Here is a 23819-nt window from a genome sequence, read left to right as displayed (position 1 = left end):
GTCCCCATGATGGTAGTGACTGTAATAAAAGTCCCCATGATGGTAGTGACTGTAATAAAAGTCCCCATGATGGTAGTAACTGTAATAAAAGTCCCATGGTGGTAGTGACTGTAATGAAAGTCCCCATGATGGTAGTAACTGTAATAAAAGTCCCATGGTGGTAGTGACTGTAATGAAAGTCCCCATGATGGTAGTAACTGTAATAAAAGTCCCATGGTGGTAGTGACTGTAATGAAAGTCCCCATGATGGTAGTGACTGTAATAAAAGTCCCCATGATGGTAGTGACTGTAATAAAAGTCCCCATGATGGTAGTAACTGTAATAAAAGTCCCATGGTGGTAGTGACTGTAATAAAAGTCCCATGATGGTGGTGACTGTAATAAAAGTCCCCATGATGGTAGTGACTGTAATAAAAGTCCCCATGATGGTAGTGACTGTAATAAAAGTCCCCATGATGGTAGTGACTGTAATAAAAGTCCCCATGATGGTAGTGACTGTAATAAAAGTCCCCATGATGGTAGTGACTGTAATAAAAGTCCCCATGATGGTAGTAACTGTAATAAAAGTCCCATGGTGGTAGTGACTGTAATAAAAGTCCCATGGTGGTGGTGACTGTAATAAAAGTCCCATGGTGGTAGTGACTGTAATAAAAGTCCCATGGTGGTGGTGACTGTAATAAAAGTCCCATGGTGGTAGTGACTGTAATAAAAGTCCCATGGTGGTGGTGACTGTACATTACTGCTGATCACTTATTAACCACTATTCAGATTCATTTACTTTAATAAAACATTTCAGTTGTTTATTACATTAGTTTTATTTGATGACTTTATTATTGCATTCGGGGCTCCTGAGTGGCACCGCGGTCTAAGGTACTGCATCTCAGTGCAAGAAGTGTCTTTACAGTCCTTGGTTAGAATCCAGGCTGTATCACACCCAGTTGTGATTGGGAGTCCCATAGGGCGGCGCACAGCGTCCGGGGTTGGCCCGGTGTAGGCCTTCATTGTAAATAAGAATTTGATCTTAACTGACGTGCCTAGTTAAGTAAAGGTTCAATTAAAATAGTAATCTCATCTCCATAGAGCTGAACTGACAAAATCACTGTTTTTTGTAGTTCTTCAAAGTAGATAAGGCATACTTGTATGACTGTTGAATACCAACTATCAATCATTTAGATAATGTATTTTCAGATAGCAGGCATAATTGAACACAGACGGACAAGAAGGCATGCAATGGATTATGGTCATTATAGTTAATTGCCACGTTTTCTGTGCCGAACTATGTAGAATATTGGCCTGTTGAAACTACAACTCCCTACTACATCGCACAGTTCGGGCTTGATTTGATTTATCTCTGGAGACACTGTGCAATGTGCGCATTGACATCACAGAAAAAAAATTAACGAAACGGAATATAAATAATTGAACCGATGCCGGTCAATTCCTGGTTTAATTTTTTTTATTTATTTAATTAAAAAATTTTTTTGTTGATATTTTGGTTAAATCGCTCAGCACCAACAGATACAGGCCACACACTCAAACACAGATCAACTAATAGAGACACAAACACACACACAAACACACACACACACACACAGACACAGACTTTGCTTCGAGCTGAAAAACATTTGAATAATTTCAAAGAAATATACTCTCTAGTGTGAATGACTGGCAGCTTTTCCTGCTTGTTCACTAATCTCTAAATAAATTCCCACTGGGCACCGGATGTCAATGTAACATCTATTCCACATTGTTTCCACATCATTTCATTGATTCAACCAGTGTGTGCCCGGTGGATAGGTACCACTGCTTGCAAAGTCGGTATGTGTAGTAGGTATGAGTTATTTTATTCCTAGACTGACACATTACATTTGGAAGTTGCTCAAATTACAGATCTTACACGTTTCCTACAATCTGGGAACATTCACAGAACCAATTTTGGTTTGCTGGGAAAACACTGTCCTCTCATCAAAAACAAGTAATATAGGGTGTCAGTTTACTGTTCAACAACACCACACAGTAACACTAGATCATCATGGTAAAAGCGTCAAAGTTCAACTACCATTCTGGCATCTTCCTCAAAAACAGTTGAAGTAGCAATCACCTGTGCAATTCAGTGCAGTATACACCTGCTTCATTGTTCTTACACACACACACACACACACACACACACACACACACACACACACACACACACACACACCGTGTTCACTGTAAACTAGGGTCGCTTTGAGACTTGACTGGTGCTGGATTATAGTAAACTGTTGATATTCTGTTGATATTCTGTCAACATTCTGTTGATATTCTGTCAACATTCTGTTGATATTCTGTCAACATTCTGTTGATATTCTGTTGATATTCTACCGACATTCTGTTGATATTCTGCCAACATTCTGTTGATATTCTGTCAACATTCTGTTGATATTCTGTTGATATTCTGTCAACATTCTGTTGATATTCTGTTGATATTCTGTCAACATTCTGTTAATATTCTGTTGATTTTCTGTCAACATCCTGTTGAAATTATGTTGATATTCTGTCAACATTCTGTTAATATTCTGTTGATATTCTGCCAACATTCTGTTGATATTCTGTTGATATTCTGTTAATATTCTGTTGATTTTCTGTCCATATTCTGTTGATATTCTGCCAACATTCTGTTGATATTCTGTTGATATTCTGTTAATATTCTGTTGATTTTCTGTCAACATTCTGTTAATATTCTGTTGATATACTGCCAACATTCTGTTGATATTCTGCCAACATTCTGTTGATATTCTGCTGATGACACAATCATTATTGAATGATTCATATATTAGTTGAATTTGTGTTTCAGTACTTGACTAGAACCCCGTACTGTAGCACTTCCCAACCACCAGTACTGGTGATCATTGCTGTAGGCAATGTGAAATAAATTATCATTGTAACTGTGGATTATATGAGGTCAGGATTGACCAGCAGTCCTGGTTACCATTCAAGACGCTCTCAAAACACAATGAATAGCAGAGTGTGGGGAAAAAAAAGTGAAGCGAGACAATGCTTTCTCTAGAACAAAGAAATGGAAGAATTTGCATACATTTCCTGTAGGAGTTTTAGATAAATGTCTCCTTCACCTCTAACCTTCATGCTCCCCTGCACAACCTCCACCCCCCTGCCACATCTCCATATCTCCACATTCCTCAATACATCCACACTCATCTCATCTTCAACCTGGCAATCTGACCTCACTTTAAAACAAGCATTTCATTTGCAACAAAGTGTTACTGTTGAGGCTAATGTTGCATTGTGTCTTTTGAAGGCTTATCAAGTGACCGATTCCTATTTGATCTTAGCCATTACAATTGTATACAATATATTATTGTTATTCATTTATTGATTTAAAACTTTATTTACACAGGATAGTCTCACTGAGATTACGTGTTAGAACAGAGCCCAGCCATAGGTTTATGTGGACATCTGTTGTGTTTGGTCAAGAAGTTACAATAAACCTGAAGAGCTTGGCAGAGAATTGCACTTAACTACAGTCCAACAGATGCAACCATCCCTCCCTGGAGCCTAATTGAATTGTGCAGGCCAGTTTTTGGCTATCTACGTCCTCTTCAAATGGCAGGTCATGTGGCCAGGTTGACCTTTTCAGAGACATCTTAGCAGGGAGTTATGCAGCGGGAAAATGAGGAAGGAGGAAGATGAGTGAAGATGAGTGAAGCCACGATGTCCCCTGTGTGTGTGTGTGTGTGTGTGTCTGTGTGTGTGTGTGTGTGTGTGTGTGTGTGGTGGTGGTGGTGGGTGGGGGGGGTTCTGTTTGTGAAAAGGGCACACAGATACATTAACAAACTATGACGTGGAACATATCAGGGGGGGGGGGGGTACTGGAGCCATAATCTGGTTATGATAGGGTGCGCACACACACACACACACACACACACACACACACACTACCTTCCCCCCCCACCCGATGGGTTGAGTTTATTTATAAAAGCGCTAGGGGAATTGTTATCTTATCTTGGACATTTGTCAGCTGTGTGACAAGAGGTATTTGAAAACACAACAAGGCTTAGTGTCAACAACTGCTGGTTCGACTGTGAAATGTGACGCTGGGAGGAAGAAAAAAGAAAAAAGAAGTGTTTAGAATTGTACAGAAGTCTTCAAAACCATTTGAGAATACTCCAGTGAAAGGAGAAAAGAAGCAGCCGTTGTGTGAATACACTGATCATCTTGGTTTAAAACCCCTCATTGCTGACTTTAAGGTCCATTCATGTCTCATGATGCTGTGTGATCATTGACAGATAGTAGTGTTGGACGACGTGCCAGCCTTTCTGAAATACATCTGGCGCTGTGGTTTGTTTTGTCATGCTGTGTCTATGTGCTTATTCTGTCACCTGCACTTAGTCTCTCTCACTCACATACTATAATTAACCACATCTATCTTAACACCCCCCCCCCCCCCCTCCTTCTCTCCCTCACTATCCCTTTTTCACTCATGCACTCACTAACTACTGGCGTTATAATGACACTCAGTGGCACCAACCACCATCTTAGTCTCTCTCTCATTCAACTACCAACCATCACTTTAGTCTCTCTCATTCAACTACCAACCATCATCTTAGTCTCTCTCTCATTCAACTACCAACCATCATCTTAGTATCTCTCTCATTCAACTACCAACCGTCACTTTAGTCTCTCTCTCATTCAACTACCAACCATCATCTTATTCTCTCTCTCATTCAACTACCAACCATCATCTTAGTCTCTCTCTCATTCAACTACCAACCATCATCTTAGTCTCTCTCTCATTCAACTACCAACCATCATCTTAGTATCTCTCTCATTCAACTACCAACCATCATCTTAGTCTCTCTCTCATTCAACTACCAACCATCATCTTAGTATCTCTCTCATTCAACTACCAACCATCGCCTTAGTCTCTCTCTCATTCAACTACCAACCATCATCTTAGTATCTCTCTCATTCAACTACCAACCGTCACTTTAGTCTCTCTCTCATTCAACTACCAACCATCATCTTAGTCTCTCTCTCATTCAACTACCAACCATCATCTTCGTCTCTCTCATTCATCTACCAACCATCATCTTAGTCTCTTTCTCATTCAACTACCAACCATCACCTTAGTCTCTCTCTCATTCAACTACCAACCATCATCTTTGTATCTCTCTCATTCAACTACCAACCATCATCTTAGTCTCTCTCTCATTCAACTACCAACCATCATCTTTGTATCTCTCTCATTCAACTACCAACCATCATCTTAGTCTCTCTCTCATTCAACTACCAACAATCATCTTTGTCTCTCTCTCTCGATCCAACTCCCCTCCTTCCTCTCTCTCCATTTTCTCTATAACCCATCCCTCCCCATATCCCAGCAGGCCAGCTCTCTATTGGCGTATATCATAATGTGAAGCATGACCCTGAGATGACCCTGAGTGTTTAACAGATGACCCTGAGTGTTTAACAGATGACTCTCAGCATTTAGCAGATGACCCTGAGATGACCCTCAGCATTTAACAGATGACCCTGAGATGACCCTCAGCATTTAACAGATGACCCTCAGCGTTTAGCAGATGACCCTCAGCATTTAACAGATGACCCTCAGCATTTAGCAGATGACCCTGAGATGACCCTCAGCATTTAACAGATGACCCTGAGATGACCCTCAGCGTTTAGCAGATGACCCTCAGCGTTTAGCAGATGACCCTGACTGTTTAACAGATGACCCTGACGGTCTTACCACAGAGAGGGGGGAGGGTCTTATCACAGAGAGGGGGGAGGGTCTTATCACAGAGAGGGGGAGGGTCTTATCACAGAGAGGGGGGAGGGTCTTATCACAGAGAGGGGACGGGTCTTACCACAGAGAGGGGGGAGGGTCTTATCACAGAGAGGGGGGAGGGTCTTATCACAGAGAGGGGGGAGGGTCTTACCACAGAGAGGGGGAGGGTCTTATCACAGAGAGGGGACGGGTCTTACAACAGAGAGGGGGGAGGGTCTTACCACAGAGAGGGGGGAGGGTCTTATCACAGAGAGGGGGGAGGGTCTTATCACAGAGAGGGGGGAGGGTCTTACCACAGAGAGGGGGAGGGTCTTATCACAGAGAAGGGGGGAGGGTCTTACCACAGAGAGGGGGGAGGGTCTTACCACAGAGAGGGGGGAGGGTCTTACCACAGAGAGGGGGGAGGGTCTTATCACAGAGAGGGGGGAGGGTCTAACCACAGAGAGGGGGGAGGGTCTTACCACAGAGAGGGGGGAGGGTCTTATCACAGAGAGGGGGAAGGGTCTTATCACAGAGAGGGGGAAGGGTCTTACCACAGAGAGGGGGAAGGGTCTTATCACAGAGAGGAGGAAGTGTATAGGGAGAGGAAATAGCTATTTAGCATACTGAGGCAGCTATAAATGTAGCCCAAAAACTGACAATCTACTTGACAGTCTGTGAAAATATCCTTCCTGTTGACGTGTTAAAATACCCCTCGCAGCCCCTCTGTGGTAAGACCCTCCCCCCTCCCTGTCTCTGGGTTCAAGATGAACGGCGGTTGATTGACAGGAAATGAAGAAACCTAAAGGCTTAGGACAGGGTTCAGTTTAAATGAGAGGAAGACAAGGAGAACACAACACCTAAAGACAGCTCTTTATTTGCTCTGTCTTCAATCATTTGTTTAAACATTTTCTGGCTTCAATCATTTGTTTAATAAAACAAAAATATATTTTGTTTTAACGTGTTCTGGCTTCAGTCACTTGTTTTAACATTGACAGACCTTTGAGAGGCAGTGATCGGTGGTTCAAACGCCTTTCTTGGTTTTAGTGTATTTGACCTCTCAGTTAACCCATGACCCAAACACTAACCTTGCTATGACCTCTGATCTTGAATGGGGAACTTGACCTTTTGTTTTCACCCTGACTCATGCAGGATTAACAACAGCCTTAGATGGATTCATCCATTTTGGGTCGTTTGACACTTAGAAGGCCTTCAGTTTCTCTTAACCATAAAGACTGACAATAACAGTGAACAGTGACAAAAAAATCTCTCTAATTCACACATGTGTATTAATACACACTTGCGCATTTCAGAAATAGGACAAATGTATACACACACACAAATCAGACCTCACAATGCCAAGTCCAAACTCCAGGGCCAGATCTCTACCTACCACACCTGAGTCCTCTATCTACGGAACTTGGCTCCGACACAAATAATATTCATCCCACTCACACTCCGAGGTCATGTCTCTCATTTTAAACAGAAACGGGTGGTCAAAAAAAAGCACATGAACTCGACTCTGAACACCTATCTGAAGCCATGCATCTCTGACTTGAAGAAAGGACGCATTCCATACATTAGAAATCATCGATTTATGAATATTATAATTGCTTATGAAACAATCAATTGTGACATAGATATAATTCTATGAATTTTATGAGCAGACAGATAATTTAATAATTATACCAAATTGTTTCTAACTCAGAATAAAAGTATTTATCTAAGTCTGCACAGATGGTTCTTTATTTTTCTGTTCATCAGTTGCTCTTCACAAATGAGTTATTATTAATGAATTAATAACCGTTATAATGGGTGAGAAATATCTTTCCCTTTCTACAAACTCAAACTGTTTTGAAAACAGCCTTCATTTTGTGTGAAAAGTGTTACTTATGGCCATTGTTTTGGAAATGGTTTGACATCTCCTCAGTTAGAGCTACAGTTGTAGTTGATGACTTTGTTCTAGAGTCAGGGTGGAAATGGTCAGGGTGGAAATGGTTTGACATCTCCTCAGTTAGAGCTACAGTTGTAGTTGATGACTTTGTTCTAGAGTCAGGGTGGAAATGGTCAGGGTGGAAATGGTTTGACATCTCCTCAGTTAGAGCTACAGTTGTAGTTGATGACTTTGTTCTAGAGTCAGGGTGGAAATGGTCAGGGTGGAAATGGTTTGACATCTCCTCAGTTAGAGCTACAGTTGTAGTTGATGACTTTGTTCTAGAGTCAGGGTGGAAATGGTCAGGGTGGAAATGGTTTGACATCTCCTCAGTTAGAGCTACAGTTGTAGTTGATGACTTTGTTCTAGAGTCAGGGTGGAAATGGTCAGGGTGGAAATGGTTTGACATCTCTTCAGTTAGAGCTACAGTTGTAGTTGATGACTTTGTTCTAGAGTCAGGGTGGAAATGGTCAGGGTGGAAATGGTTTGACATCTCCTCAGTTAGAGCTACAGTTGTAGTTGATGACTTTGTTCTAGAGTCAGGGTGGAAATGGTCAGGGTGGAAATGGTTTGACATCTCCTCAGTTAGAGCTACAGTTGGAGTTGATGACTTTGTTCTAGAATCAGGGTGGAAATGGTCAGGGTGGAAATGGTTTGACATCTCCTCAGTTTGAGCTACAGTTGGAGTTGATGACTTTGTTCCAGTAGTCACAATACCATTTTTAGAGTCTTTAGGTGGCTCTGGGACCCCCAAAAGTTGTCTTTGGCCATCGCAGTTGAGGTGATGACTTCATTCACAGGCAATGGCATCATAGAGGGCTGATTAGAGGTGCATTCCTCCCGCGGGACACACAGCAACAGTGGCCTTAATAGGATCTGATGTTTTTGGCCCCGGTGCGCACCGAGCTTTGCTAACTGTTGCCAGGTAACGGCACTGTGTGCACTTTGTGAAGTTCTCAGCTGGCTGGTGGTGGGTCTGCTGTTTTTGATTGAAGTACGCTCAGCGGGTTGGTGTGCATGAGAGCACCATAAATGGTCAACGATTCCAAGCCAGAAACAGGGCACCTCAGCACTATGGGAATGCAGGTGGAAAACTCACAGTGACTCAGGAGAATGTTCTAAAACATGGCTTAAATCAATTCAATGCCCAGTGCAGTCAAAATTCAGTTGTTTTTTTTGTTGTTGTTTGTTATTGTATCATATTGTACAGCAGCTGATAATATGACCACTATATATACATGTGAAAAAAATGATACAGTTTTATGATAGGGTAGCCTAGTGGTTAGAGCATTGGACTAGTAACCGGAAAGTTGCAAGTTCAAATCCCCGAGCTGACAAGTCAAAAATCTGTTTTTCTGCCCCTGAACAGGCAGTTAACCCACTGTTCCTAGGCCAGTTAACCCACTGTTCCTAGACCAGTTAACTCACTTTTCCTAGACCAGTTAACCCACTCTTCCTAGGCCAGTTAACCCACTATTCCTAGACCAGTTAACCCACTGTTCCTAGACCAGTTAACCCACTGTTCCTAGACCAGTTAACCCACTGTTCCTAGACCAGTTAACCCACTGTTCCTAGACCAGTTAACCCACTGTTCCTAGACCAGTTAACCCACTGTTCCTAGACCAGTTAACCCACTGTTCCTAGGCCAGTTAACCCACTGTTCCTAGACCAGTTAACCCCACTGTTCCTAGACCAGTTAACCCACTGTTCCTAGACCAGTTAACCCCACTGTTCCTAGACCAGTTAACCCACTGTTCCTAGACCAGTTAACCCACTGTTCCTAGACCAGTTAACCCACTGTTCCTAGACCAGTTAACCCACTGTTCCTAGACCAGTTAACCCACTGTTCCTAGACCAGTTAACCCACTGTTCCTAGACCAGTTAACCCACTGTTCCTAGACCAGTTAACCCACTGTTCCTAGACCAGTTAACCCACTGTTCCTAAACCAGTTAACCCACTGTTCCTAGACCAGTTAACCCACTGTTCCTAGACCAGTTAACCCACTATTCCTAGACCAGTTAACCCACTGTTCCTAGACCAGTTAACCCACTGTTCCTAGGCCGTCATTGAAAATAATAGTTTTTTCTTAACTGACTTAATATTCTTAACTGACTTGCCTCATTAAATAAATTTAAAATGTAAAAAAATATTTGCGGGTTAAAAATACAATCTACATAGGACCTTCTAATCAGCCTGTTTGCATTGGCGGGAGTTTGGGTTTGCCTGGTGACATCACTAGACGGTAAATTGGTTAATAGACTACTAAGAAAGAGAGTTCCAAACCTCTCTGCCTAAAACAGCTACTATTCACTTTTCCCTTCCCTCACTCAGACCACTCCCAGACAGTCCTCGCAACATTTTGCTTGAGAAATAAGTGTTTTGCTAAAAATTTGAATGGAAAACTATTACAGTAGGGTACTTACTTGCTACCCAGAAATGATTTGATATTGCTATAAAAAATGTAAAAAAACACTGCATATGTCATATACTTTCATCATATTTAATTGTATTCTCCAGAACCACTGAGTCTGGTTGAGTGCAGCTATAGGCTTCTAATCAGTTTACTGCATAGTAAAAGTGTAATATCTCACCTCACTGGAAACAGTAGGACACCTGTCTACACCCATGTCTTTTCATGGTAGTCTGGGAGAAGAAAAAAAAAAATATATATATATATATAACTAGTCGATAGCAGATGTGTGTGGAGAACTGTTAACACATTTGACCATCATCTGACATCTGACAGTGCACGTACCACAAAACCACACGCGTTCCAGCATATATCATGTAACACAATAACTAACGTCATACTAATAACTCAGTGCAGTAGAGCATGGTCCAACTCAGTTAGGAATGTCCAATTGTTCTGACTGTATAGTGGACTCAATGTTGGGAGTCCTCGTCTTGACACGTCCAGAGTGTTTCAGTAGCCTCATAATAGACTGGTTAGGGATTAAGGCCACAGCAGGACAGTTCAGTAACCTAGTAATGGAGTTGTTAGGGTTTTAACCCACAGCGTGACAGTTCAGTAACCTACTAATGGAGTTGTTAGGAATTAAACCCACAGCAGGACAGTTCAGTAACCTAGTAATGGAGTTGTTAAGGTTTAAACCCACAGCAGGACAGTTCAGTAACCTAGTAATTGAGTTGTTAGGGTTTTAACCCACAGCAGGACAGTTCAGTAACCTACTAATGGAGTTGTTAGGAATTAAACCCACAGCAGGACAGTTCAGTAACCTAGTAATGGAGTTGTTAAGGTTTAAACCCACAGCGTGACAGTTCAGTAACCTACTAATGGAGTTGTTAGGAATTAAACCCACAGCAGGACAGTTCAGTAACCTAGTAATGGAGTTGTTAAGGTTTAAACCCACAGCAGGACAGTTCAGTAATCTAATAAGGGGGTTGTTAGGGTTTAAACCCACAGCAGGACAGTTCAGTAACCTAGTAATTGAGTTGTTAGGGATTAAGGCCACAGCAGGACAGTTCAGTAACCTAGTAATTGAGTTGTTAGGGTTTAAACCCACAGCAGGACAGTTCAGTAATCTAATAAGGGGGTTGTTAGGGTTTAAACCCACAGCAGGACAGTTCAGTAACCTAGTAATGGAGTTGTTAGGGATTAAGGCCACAGCAGGACAGTTCAGTAACCTAGTAATTGAGTTGTTAGGGTTTTAACCCACAGTGTGACAGTTCAGTAACCTAGTAATGGAGTTGTTAGGGATTAAGGCCACAGCAGGACAGTTCAGTAACCTAGTAATGGAGTTGTTAGGAATTAAACCCACAGCAAGACAGTTCAGTAACCTAGTAATGGAGTTGTTAGGGTTTAAACCCACAGCAGGACAGTTCAGTAACCTAGTAATGGAGTTGTTAGGGATTAAGGCCACAGCAGGACAGTTCAGTAACCTAGTAATGGAGTTGTTAGGGATTAAGGCCACAGCAGGACAGTTCAGTAACCTAGTAATGGAGTTGTTAGGGTTTTAACCCACAGCGTGACAGTTCAGTAACTTACTAATGGAGTTGTTAGGGTTTAAACCCACAGCAGGACAGTTCAGTAACCTAGTAATGGAGTTGTTAGGGTTTTAACCCACAGCGTGACAGTTCAGTAACCTAGTAATGGAGTTGTTAGGGATTAAGGCCACAGCACGACAGTTCAGTAACCTAATAATGGAGTTGTTAGGGTTTTAACCCACAGCAGGACAGTTCAGTAACCTAGTAATGGAGTTGTTAGGGATTAAGGCCACAGCACGACAGTTCAGTAACCTAGTAATGGAGTTGTTAGGGATTAAGGCCACAGCACAACAGTTCAGTAACCTAATAATGGAGTTGTTAGGGTTTTAACCCACAGCGTGACAGTTCAGTAACCTAGTAATGGAGTTGTTAGGGTTTAAACCCACAGCAGGACAGTTCAGTAATCTAGTGTTGGAGTTGTTAGGGATTAAGGCCACAGCACGACAGTTCAGTAACCTAATAATGGAGTTGTTAGGGTTTTAACCCACAGCGTGACAGTTCAGTAACCTAGTAATGGAGTTGTTAGGGTTTAAACCCACAGTAGGACAGTTCAGTAACCTAGTAATGGAGTTGTTAGGGTTTAAACCCACAGCAAGATAGTTCAGTAATCTAGTAAGGGGGTTGTTAGGGTTTAAACCAACAGCAAGACAGGTCAGTAACCTAATAATGGAGTTGTTAGGAATTAAACCCACAGCAGGGCAGTTCAGTAACCTACTAATGGAGTTGTTAGGGTTTAAACCCACAGCAGGACAGTTGAGTAATCTAGTAAGGGGGTTGTTAGGGTTTAAACCAACAGCAAGACAGGTCAGTAACCTAATAATGGAGTTGTTAGGGTTTAAACCCACAGCAAGATAGTTCAGTAATCTAGTAAGGGGGTTGTTAGGGTTTAAACCAACAGCAAGACAGGTCAGTAACCTAATAATGGAGTTGTTAGGGTTTAAACCCACAGCAGGATAGTTCAGTAACCTAATAATGGAGGTGTTAGGGTTTAAACCCACAGCAGGAGAGTTCAATAACCTAGTAATGGAGTTGTTAGGGTTTAAACCCACAGCAAGATAGTTCAGTAACTTAATAATGGAGTTGTTAGGGTTTAAACCCACAGCAGGAGAGTTCAATAACCTTGTAATGGAGTTGTTATGGTTTAAACCCACAGCAGGACAGTTCAGTAACCTAATAATGGAGTTGTTAGGGTTTAAACCCACAGCAGGAGAGTTCAATAACCTAGTAATGGAGTTGTTAGGGTTTAAATCCACAGCAGGACAGGTCAGTAACCTAATAATGGAGTTGTTAGGGTTTAAACCCCCAGCAGGACAGTTCAGTAACCTTTCTCAGTTGATGAGAATGAACACATGATAAAAGACCATAAATTGTCACCCCGAAACAGTTAGATGAAAGGTTCAAATAATTCAACTGAACTTTTGGATTGTCTTGAAAATGTGCCAAACTCTCAGTTTTGCCTCACCGCAGTAATTAGGCACCTGAGTAGACTTTTAATCAGATCTCATCTACCCTTATATATTTTTTTTTTCATTTTTTTTGTTTACTCTTCTACTTTTTCACTCATTGTTTTACAGTCCTTACTGGCTGTCAGCAACTGCCTTGATGTTCTAGTGCAGCTATGACACACAACCTGCCGTTGACAGACACCAGTGACAGATCTGTAGAGTTGGCTTGACTCAGAATAAGATAAAAGCTAAGGTGAGAAAGTCATCGAGGTTGAATTAGCCAGCTGGCGGTTCGGCTTGCCAGCTCTGGAGTTGCTAGGCTTCTCTGTTTGTTTCGGTGCAGTTTTGGCATGGGCTTGGGGGTTTCACGTTGCTCTGGATGGCTGTTTTACCGCTACATCTGTTCAGTTCCTGTTGTGCTAAATGGTGAGTTGTGAAATCCACACTCCTCTGAATTTCTACATGGCTAAATTCAGATCTACTTAGACAGCTTTAACTTCGAATACGCGGTCTTAAACTAAAGGCCTGCGTGCCGAATTCGGCCCCCAAAGCTGACATTAATGTGGCATGTGGTAGTCTTAGTAAATGCGTCCGGCGGTTGCACATTTTTTTAAAAATAAAATTATTTTTTTTAATTTGGAAAGTTATCTTTTCTAGCAAATTCATCGGGGATGTCAATGATGTCGTATACATAGTAAGCATTCGCATGAGGCCTGGTAGAAGTAGGCCGTCATTGTAAATAGGAATTTGTTCTTTAACTGACTTGCCTAGTTAAATAAAGGTTAATTTGCACATTTGTTGACACTGGACTAAATGTGTATGCCAAAAAAATACACAAAAAAAAAATACACAAAAAAACTAACATTTTACTTTGCTAGTTGAATATACTGCCAGGTCGCAGTTGTAAATGAGAACTTGTTCTCAACTAGCCTACCTGGTTGAATAAAGGTGTTCTCAACTGACCTACCTGGTTAAATAAAGGTGTTCTCAACTAGCCTACCTGGTTAAATAAAGGTGTTCTCAACTAGCCTACCTGGTTAAATAAAGGTGTTCTCAACTAGCCTACCTGGTTAAATAAAGGTGTTCTCAACTAGCCTACCTGGTTAAATAAAGGTGTTCTCAACTGACCTACCTGGTTAAATAAAGGTGTTCTCAACTAGCCTACCTGGTTAAATAAAGGTGTTCTCAACTAGCCTACCTGGTTGAATAAAGGTGTTCTCAACTAGCCTACCTGGTTGAATAAAGGTGAAATAAAAATAAAATAAAAACCTCCTATTCTTCCCCTTGTCGGGACACAATTCTTCATGTTCATGCACCATTGTACAAATGAAGAGCACTGGTTTTCAATTCACTGCACAGTGAACAATAGTTTTTAGATCATAGATATCCTATCCCTGCTAAGCTTTACCATAACCCTCCTTGTTCTATGTGTTGAATACTATCATAGCATCAAATAGAGTCTACACTCAGGCCACCCCTAAATCTGTTTTAGTGACATCACTTCCTGGTTGTAAAGTGGTTTTCTGTTTAACGAGAGGTCATGTAACAAATGACAAAATCTCTGTTACAACCAGGTTAAATACGTATTTTTCATGACGACAATGTATTTTTCTGGTTACTAAAAAAAATACCGTGACGTCATTGCGACCAGTTTTGCCCCGCCGTTTTACTTCCTGTGTGCTGTAACCAATCCCGTTCCTGAACCTATCTTTGAGCCTATCAATTCCCAGAGCATCACTGTACGAGAAAGAAGCCTCATCATTCTCACGTTGTGTTTTTTTTCTTCTTCTTCACAGTTCAACCTCTTGCTAGAGAAAAACCAGGATCAGAATTCTTCATGTCATTCTAATCTGACATAGTCAGTGGGGCAAAAAAGTATTTAGTCAGCCACCAATTGTGCAAGAGGCCTGTAATTTTCATCATAGGTACACTTCAACTATGACAGACAAAACGAGGGAAAAAAATCCAGAAAATCACATTGTAGGATTGTTAATGAATTTATTTGCAAATTATGGTGGAAAATAAGTATTTGGTCAACAAAAACAAAAGTTAATCTCAACACTTTGTCATTGCCAACAAAGGGTATATAACAGACGTCAAACGTTTTCTGTAAGTCTTCACAAGGTCCTTCACACACTCTTGCTAGAGAAAAACCTGGATCAGAATTCTTCACGTCATTCTAATTGGACACATACGTCATAATGCAGCACGTTCTCCTCTTGCTCACATCTCCCAAGTTGAAAAGTTCAAACGCTAAAACAGAAGGTAGAAACTGCCAGGGGAGGACGGCCATAAAACTCAGTGGGCCGTAGATTACATAGAGAAACGTAGTATGCTTACAAAGGAAAGTGTGCGTTGTGGAGGGAGGGAGGGGTGATGGAGTTAAGTGATGCTTATATCGGTTGTGTGTATTATATTTAAAAGTTTTTTTTTTTTTTTTTTACCTTGGCTTCAAGTGTATTTCACATGCTTGTAACGTAAGTTACTGAATTACTGAGCTCATCAGACCATTTCAGACTCCATTTCTCTGTTTCAATGTCCTACATCATCTGTCAGGTACGGTAGCTATTTATAATTACTGAAGGTTAATGAAAAATACATGAACGTCTCACTCTCTCTCTCTCTCTCTCTTTCCCTCTCTCTCTCTCTCTCTCTCTATCTCTCTCTCTCTCTCTCTCTCTTCTTTCTTTCCCTCTCTCCTCCTCATCTCCTCCTCTTTCTTTCCCTCTCTCTCTCTCTCTTCTCTCTTTCCCTCTCTCCTCCTCATCTCCTCCTCTTTCTTTCCCTCTCTCTCTCTCTCTCTCTCCCTCTCTCTCTCTCTCTCTCTCTCTCTCTCTCTCTCTCTTTCTTTCCCTCTCTCTCTCTCTCTCTCTCTCTCTTCTCTCTTTCCCTCTCTCCTCCTCATCTCCTCCTCTTTCTTTCCCTCTCTCTCTCTCTCTCTCTTCTCTCTTTCCCTCTCTCCTCCTCATCTCCTCCTCTTTCTTTCCCTCGCTCTCTCCCTCTCTCTCTCTTCTCTCTTTCCCTCTCTCCTCCTCATCTCCTCCTCTTTCTTTCCCTCTCTCTCTCTCTCTCTCTCTCTCTCTCTCTCTCTCTCTCTCTCTCTCTCTCTCTCTCTCTCTCTCTTCTCTCTTTCCCTCTCTCCTCCTCATCTCCTCCTCTCTCTGTCTCTCTCTCTCTCTCTCTCTCTCTCTCTTTCTTTACCTCTCTCCTCCTCATTTCCTCCTCTTTAGGTCCGCACGTTATTTGTCAGTGGACTACCTCTGGATATAAAGCCGCGGGAGCTGTATCTCCTGTTCAGACCATTTAAGGTGTGTGTACGCGTTAACATGGATGATATGAAACAATTGATAAGGCCTCTGTTCAAACAGGCAACCGTTAACAGGCCTCCATTAGTGATGAGGAAATAAATGGCAATGGAAAACTGCCTGCATTCCTCAACCTGGAATACAATCAAAACTAAACCTGTAATCATATGGGGGGGGGGGGGGGGGGGGGGGGGGTAGTTTTGAGAGAATAACACATGGTCAGTGTAGTTACAGAATATAAACAAGCATTTTCATGGCACAGGAACTATGCATGTTGCTACCAAGTGTAATAACACCACAGATCCATCTGATACAGCGCTTTGGTCATGCACTGGGTGTGTACATTGAAAGGGTATATCATGTAAGTGTGTTTTTAAAAAGCAATACATTTTGGCTAATCAGGTACATTTCCTTCTCACGACTAACCAACGACCAGTAACACCAACACGCTTAGGCATTTATGAGACTTTGAGTCAAAATATGTAAATGAATAAACTTATAACACATTCACAATGTTTCTATTAACACCGTATGTCAAGTCAAGGTAATGTTCCGTTGACATCATCAGAAGAACCAAATTTGAATTTGATTTGATTTGATTTGATCATTGTCATGTTGAATACTATCATGGCATCGAATAGAGTCTATACTGTCATGTTGAATACTATCATAGCATCAAATAGAGTCTATACTGTCATGTTGAATACTATTATAGCATCAAATAGAGTCTATACTGTCATGTTGAATACTATTATAGCATCAAATAGAGTCTATACTGTCATGTTGAAGACTATCATAGCATCGAATAGAGTCTATACTGTCATGTTGAATACTATCATAGCATCAAATAGAGTCTATACTGTCATGTTGAAGACTATCATAGCATCAAATAGAGTCTATACTGTCATGTTGAAGACTATCATAGCATCGAATAGAGTCTATACTGTCATGTTGAATACTATCATAGCATCAAATAGAGTCTATACTGTCATGTTGAAGACTATCGTGGCATCAAATAGAGTCTATACTGTCATGTTGAAGACTATCATGGCATCAAATAGAGTCTATACTGTCATGTTGAAGACTATCATGGCATCAAATAGAGTCTATACTGTCATGTTGAATACTATCATAGCATCAAATAGAGTCTATACTGTCATGTTGAAGACTATCATGGCATCAAATAGAGTCTATACTGTCATGTTGAATACTATCATGGCATCAAATAGAGAATATATTGTCATGTTGAATGCTCTCATAGCATCAAATAGAGTCTATACTGTTATGTTGAATACTATCATAGCATCAAATAGTATATACTTATACATGTTTTTGCTGTTTATGCTAACAATTTGTCTTGGTCTTTGTTTTAGGGTTATGAGGGATCATTGATAAAACTCACCTCAAAACAGGTAAGTAAAAAATACATCATTTTTCCACACGGTGTAGTTTAGATATGGCTCAGTCCCTCAACAGGTTGTTTCAGTGTAGTTTAGACATGGCTCAGTCCCTCAACAGGCTGTTTCAGTGTAGTTTAGATATGGCTCAGTCCCTCAACAGGCTGTTTCAGTGTAGTTTAGACATGGCTCAGTCCCTCAACAGGCTGTTTCAGTGTAGTTTAGACATGGCTCAGTCCCTCAACAGGCTGTTTCAGTGTAGTTTAGACATGGCTCAGTCCCTCAACAGGCTGTTTCAGTGTAGTTTAGACATGGCTCAGTCCCTCAACAGGCTGTTTCAGTGTAGTTTAGACATGGCTCAGTCCCTCAACAGGCTGTTTCAGTGTAGTTTAGACATGGCTCAGTCCCTCAACAGGCTGTTTCAGTGTAGTTTAGACATGGCTCAGTCCCTCAACAGGCTGTTTCAGTGTAGTTTAGACATGGCTCAGTCCCTCAACAGGCTGTTTCAGTGTAGTTTAGACATGGCTCAGTCCCTCAACAGGCTGTTTCAGTGTAGTTTAGACATGGCTCAGTCCCTCAACAGGCTGTTTCAGTGTAGTTTAGACATAGCTCAGTCCCTCAACAGGCTGTTTCAGTGTAGTTTAGACATGGCTCAGTCCCTCAACAGGCTGTTTCAGTGTAGTTTAGACATGGCTCAGTCCCTCAACAGGCTGTTTCAGTGTAGTTTAGACATGGCTCAGTCCCTCAACAGGCTGTTTCAGTGTAGTTTAGACATGGCTCAGTCCCTCAACAGGCTGTTTCAGTGTAGTTTAGACATGGCTCAGTCCCTCAACAGGCTGTTTCAGTGTAGTTTAGACATAGCTCAGTCCCTCAACAGGCTGTTTCAGTGTAGTTTAGACATGGCTCAGTCCCTCAACAGGCTGTTTCAGTGTAGTTTAGACATGGCTCAGTCCCTCAACAGGCTGTTTCAGTGTAGTTTAGACATGGCTCAGTCCCTCAACAGGCTGTTTCAGTGTAGTTTAGACATAGCTCAGTCCCTCAACAGGCTGTTTCAGTGTAGTTTAGACATGGCTCAGTCCCTCAACAGGCAGTTTCAGTGTAGTTTAGACATGGCTCAGTCCCTCAACAGGCAGTTTCAGTGTAGTTTAGACATAGCTCAGTCCCTCAACAGGCAGTTTCAGTGTAGTTTAGACATGGCTCAGTCCCTCAACAGGCTGTTTCAGTGTAGTTTAGATATGGCTCAGTCCCTCAACAGGCAGTTTCAGTGTAGTTTAGACATGGCTCAGTCCCTCAACAGGCTGTTTCAGTGTAGTTTAGACATAGCTCAGTCCCTCAACAGGCTGTTTCAGTGTAGTTTAGACATGGCTCAGTCCCTCAGCAGGCTGTTTCAGTGTAGTTTAGACATGGCTCAGTCCCTCAACAGGCTGTTTCAGTGTAGTTTAGACATGGCTCAGTCCCTCAACAGGCTGTTTCAGTGTAGTTTAGACATGGCTCAGTCCCTCAACAGGCTGTTTCAGTGTAGTTTAGACATGGCACAGTCCCTCAACAGGCTGTTTCAGTGTAGTTTAGACATGGCTCAGTCCCTCAACAGGAAGTTTCAGTGTAGTTTAGACATGGCTCAGTCCCTCAACAGGCTGTTTCAGTGTAGTTTAGACATGGCTCAGTCCCTCAACAGGCTGTTTCAGTGTAGTTTAGACATGGCTCAGTCCCTCAACAGGCTGTTTCAGTGTAGTTTAGACATGGCTCAGTCCCTCAACAGGCTGTTTCAGTGTAGTTTAGACATGGCACAGTCCCTCAACAGGCTGTTTCAGTGTAGTTTAGACATGGCTCAGTCCCTCAACAGGAAGTTTCAGTGTAGTTTAGACATGGCTCAGTCCCTCAACAGGAAGTTTCAGTGTAGTTTAGACATGCCTCAGTCCCTCAGCAGGCTGTTTCAGTGTAGTGAACACATGGCTCAGTCCCTCAACAGGCTGTTTCAGTGTAGTTTAGATATGGCTCAGTCCCTCAACAGGAAGTTTCAGTGTAGTTTAGACATGGCTCAGTCCCTCAACAGGCTGTTTCAGTGTAGTTTAGACATGGCACAGTCCCTCAACAGGCTGTTTCAGTGTAGTTTAGACATGGCTCAGTCCCTCAACAGGAAGTTTCAGTGTAGTTTAGACATGGCTCAGTCCCTCAACAGGAAGTTTCAGTGTAGTTTAGACATGCCTCAGTCCCTCAACAGGAAGTTTCAGTGTAGTTTAGACATGCCTCAGTCCCTCAGCAGGCTGTTTCAGTGTAGTGAACACATGGCTCAGTCCCTCAACAGGCTGTTTCAGTGTAGTTTAGATATGGCTCAGTCCCTCAACAGGAAGTTTCAGTGTAGTTTAGACATGGCTCAGTCCCTCAACAGGCTGTTTCAGTGTAGTTTAGACATGGCTCAGTCCCTCAACAGGCTGTTTCAGTGTAGTTTAGACATGGCACAGTCCCTCAACAGGCTGTTTCAGTGTAGTTTAGACATGGCTCAGTCCCTCAACAGGAAGTTTCAGTGTAGTGAACACATGGCTCAGTCCCTCAACAGGCTGTTTCAGTGTAGTTTAGATATGGCTCAGTCCCTCAACAGGCTGTTTCAGTGTAGTTTAGACATGGCTCAGTCCCTCAGCAGGCTGTTTCAGTGTAGTTTAGACATGGCTCAGTCCCTCAACAGGCTGTTTCAGTGTAGTTTAGACATGGCTCAGTCCCTCAGCAGGCTGTTTCAGTGTAGTGAACACATGGCTCAGTCCCTCAACAGGAAGTTTCAGTGTAGTTTAGACATGGCTCAGTCCCTCAACAGGCTGTTTCAGTGTAGTTTAGACATGGCTCAGTCCCTCAACAGGCTGTTTCAGTGTAGTTTAGACATGGCTCAGTCCCTCAACAGGCTGTTTCAGTGTAGTTTAGACATGGCTCAGTCCCTCAACAGGCTGTTTCAGTGTAGTTTAGACATGGCTCAGTCCCTCAGCAGGCTTTTTCAGTGTAGTTTAGACATGGCTCAGTCCCTCAGCAGGCTGTTTCAGTGTAGTTTAGACATGGCTCAATCCCTCAACAGGCTGTTTCAGTGTAGTTTAGACATGGCTCAGTCCCTCAACAGGCTGTTTCAGTGTAGTTTAGACATAGCTCAGTCCCTCAACAGGCTGTTTCAGTGTAGTTTAGACATAGCTCAGTCCCTCAACAGGCTGTTTCAGTGTAGTTTAGACATAGCTCAGTCCCTCAACAGGCTGTTTCAGTGTAGTTTAGACATGGCTCAGTCCCTCAACAGGCAGTTTCAGTGTAGTTTAGACATGGCTCAGTCCCTCAACAGGCTGTTTCAGTGTAGTTTAGACATGGCTCAGTCCCTCAACAGGCAGTTTCAGTGTAGTTTAGACATGGCTCAGTCCCTCAACAGGCTACTTCAGTGTAGTTTAGACATAGCTCAGTCCCTCAACAGGAAGTTTCAGTGTAGTTTAGACATGGCTCAGTCCCTCAACAGGCTGTTTCAGTGTAGTTTAGACATGGCTCAGTCCCTCAACAGGCTGTTTCAGTGTAGTTTAGACATGGCTCAGTCCCTCAACAGGCTGTTTCAGTGTAGTTTAGACATGGCTCAGTCCCTCAACAGGCTGTTTCAGTGTAGTTTAGACATGGCACAGTCCCTCAACAGGCTGTTTCAGTGTAGTTTAGACATGGCTCAGTCCCTCAACAGGAAGTTTCAGTGTAGTTTAGACATGGCTCAGTCCCTCAACAGGAAGTTTCAGTGTAGTTTAGACATGCCTCAGTCCCTCAGCAGGCTGTTTCAGTGTAGTGAACACATGGCTCAGTCCCTCAACAGGCTGTTTCAGTGTAGTTTAGATATGGCTCAGTCCCTCAACAGGAAGTTTCAGTGTAGTTTAGACATGGCTCAGTCCCTCAACAGGCTGTTTCAGTGTAGTTTAGACATGGCACAGTCCCTCAACAGGCTGTTTCAGTGTAGTTTAGACATGGCTCAGTCCCTCAACAGGAAGTTTCAGTGTAGTTTAGACATGGCTCAGTCCCTCAACAGGAAGTTTCAGTGTAGTTTAGACATGCCTCAGTCCCTCAACAGGAAGTTTCAGTGTAGTTTAGACATGCCTCAGTCCCTCAGCAGGCTGTTTCAGTGTAGTGAACACATGGCTCAGTCCCTCAACAGGCTGTTTCAGTGTAGTTTAGATATGGCTCAGTCCCTCAACAGGAAGTTTCAGTGTAGTTTAGACATGGCTCAGTCCCTCAACAGGCTGTTTCAGTGTAGTTTAGACATGGCTCAGTCCCTCAACAGGCTGTTTCAGTGTAGTTTAGACATGGCACAGTCCCTCAACAGGCTGTTTCAGTGTAGTTTAGACATGGCTCAGTCCCTCAACAGGAAGTTTCAGTGTAGTGAACACATGGCTCAGTCCCTCAACAGGCTGTTTCAGTGTAGTTTAGATATGGCTCAGTCCCTCAACAGGCTGTTTCAGTGTAGTTTAGACATGGCTCAGTCCCTCAGCAGGCTGTTTCAGTGTAGTTTAGACATGGCTCAGTCCCTCAACAGGCTGTTTCAGTGTAGTTTAGACATGGCTCAGTCCCTCAGCAGGCTGTTTCAGTGTAGTGAACACATGGCTCAGTCCCTCAACAGGAAGTTTCAGTGTAGTTTAGACATGGCTCAGTCCCTCAACAGGCTGTTTCAGTGTAGTTTAGACATGGCTCAGTCCCTCAACAGGCTGTTTCAGTGTAGTTTAGACATGGCTCAGTCCCTCAACAGGCTGTTTCAGTGTAGTTTAGACATGGCTCAGTCCCTCAACAGGCTGTTTCAGTGTAGTTTAGACATGGCTCAGTCCCTCAGCAGGCTTTTTCAGTGTAGTTTAGACATGGCTCAGTCCCTCAGCAGGCTGTTTCAGTGTAGTTTAGACATGGCTCAATCCCTCAACAGGCTGTTTCAGTGTAGTTTAGACATGGCTCAGTCCCTCAACAGGCTGTTTCAGTGTAGTTTAGACATAGCTCAGTCCCTCAACAGGCTGTTTCAGTGTAGTTTAGACATAGCTCAGTCCCTCAACAGGCTGTTTCAGTGTAGTTTAGACATAGCTCAGTCCCTCAACAGGCTGTTTCAGTGTAGTTTAGACATGGCTCAGTCCCTCAACAGGCAGTTTCAGTGTAGTTTAGACATGGCTCAGTCCCTCAACAGGCTGTTTCAGTGTAGTTTAGACATGGCTCAGTCCCTCAACAGGCTGTTTCAGTGTAGTTTAGACATAGCTCAGTCCCTCAACAGGCTGTTTCAGTGTAGTTTAGACATGGCTCAGTCCCTCAACAGGCTGTTTCAGTGTAGTTTAGACATGGCTCAGTCCCTCAACAGGCTGTTTCAGTGTAGTTTAGACATGGCTCAGTCCCTCAACAGGAAGTTTCAGTGTAGTTTAGACATGCCTCAGTCCCTCAGCAGGCTGTTTCAGTGTAGTTTAGACATGGCTCAGTCCCTCAACAGGCTGTTTCAGTGTAGTTTAGACATGGCTCAGTCCCTCAACAGGCTGTTTCAGTGTAGTTTAGACATGGCTCAGTCCCTCAACAGGAAGTTTCAGTGTAGTTTAGACATGCCTCAGTCCCTCAGCAGGCTGTTTCAGTGTAGTGAACACATGGCTCAGTCCCTCAACAGGCTGTTTCAGTGTAGTTTAGATATGGCTCAGTCCCTCAACAGGAAGTTTCAGTGTAGTTTAGACATGGCTCAGTCCCTCAACAGGCTGTTTCAGTGTAGTTTAGACATGGCTCAGTCCCTCAACAGGCTGTTTCAGTGTAGTTTAGACATGGCACAGTCCCTCAACAGGCTGTTTCAGTGTAGTTTAGACATGGCTCAGTCCCTCAACAGGAAGTTTCAGTGTAGTGAACACATGGCTCAGTCCCTCAACAGGCTGTTTCAGTGTAGTTTAGATATGGCTCAGTCCCTCAACAGGCTGTTTCAGTGTAGTTTAGACATGGCTCAGTCCCTCAGCAGGCTGTTTCAGTGTA

The 23819-nt window shown here is 42.7% G+C and overlaps 1 protein-coding gene across 2 annotated transcripts in view; it reads left to right on the top strand.

The window, feature by feature from the left end:
• The window catches only part of LOC110500772 (RNA-binding protein with multiple splicing), a 65149-nt gene that overhangs the window by 5727 nt on the left and 35603 nt on the right, over nt 1-23819 (top strand). For both annotated transcript variants that reach the window (XM_036958298.1, XM_036958297.1), the window contains exons 2-3: nt 16375-16452; nt 17823-17861. In XM_036958298.1, coding sequence (XP_036814193.1) covers nt 16375-16452; nt 17823-17861 — 117 coding nt within the window. The remainder of the gene's footprint in view (nt 1-16374; nt 16453-17822; nt 17862-23819) is intronic.

Source organism: Oncorhynchus mykiss, chromosome 21 (genome assembly GCF_013265735.2).
Source record: "Oncorhynchus mykiss isolate Arlee chromosome 21, USDA_OmykA_1.1, whole genome shotgun sequence".
NCBI lineage: Eukaryota > Metazoa > Chordata > Actinopteri > Salmoniformes > Salmonidae > Oncorhynchus > Oncorhynchus mykiss.
Note: the sequence above shows the minus strand (reverse complement) of the source record. Positions and strands in the feature narration are given on the sequence as shown.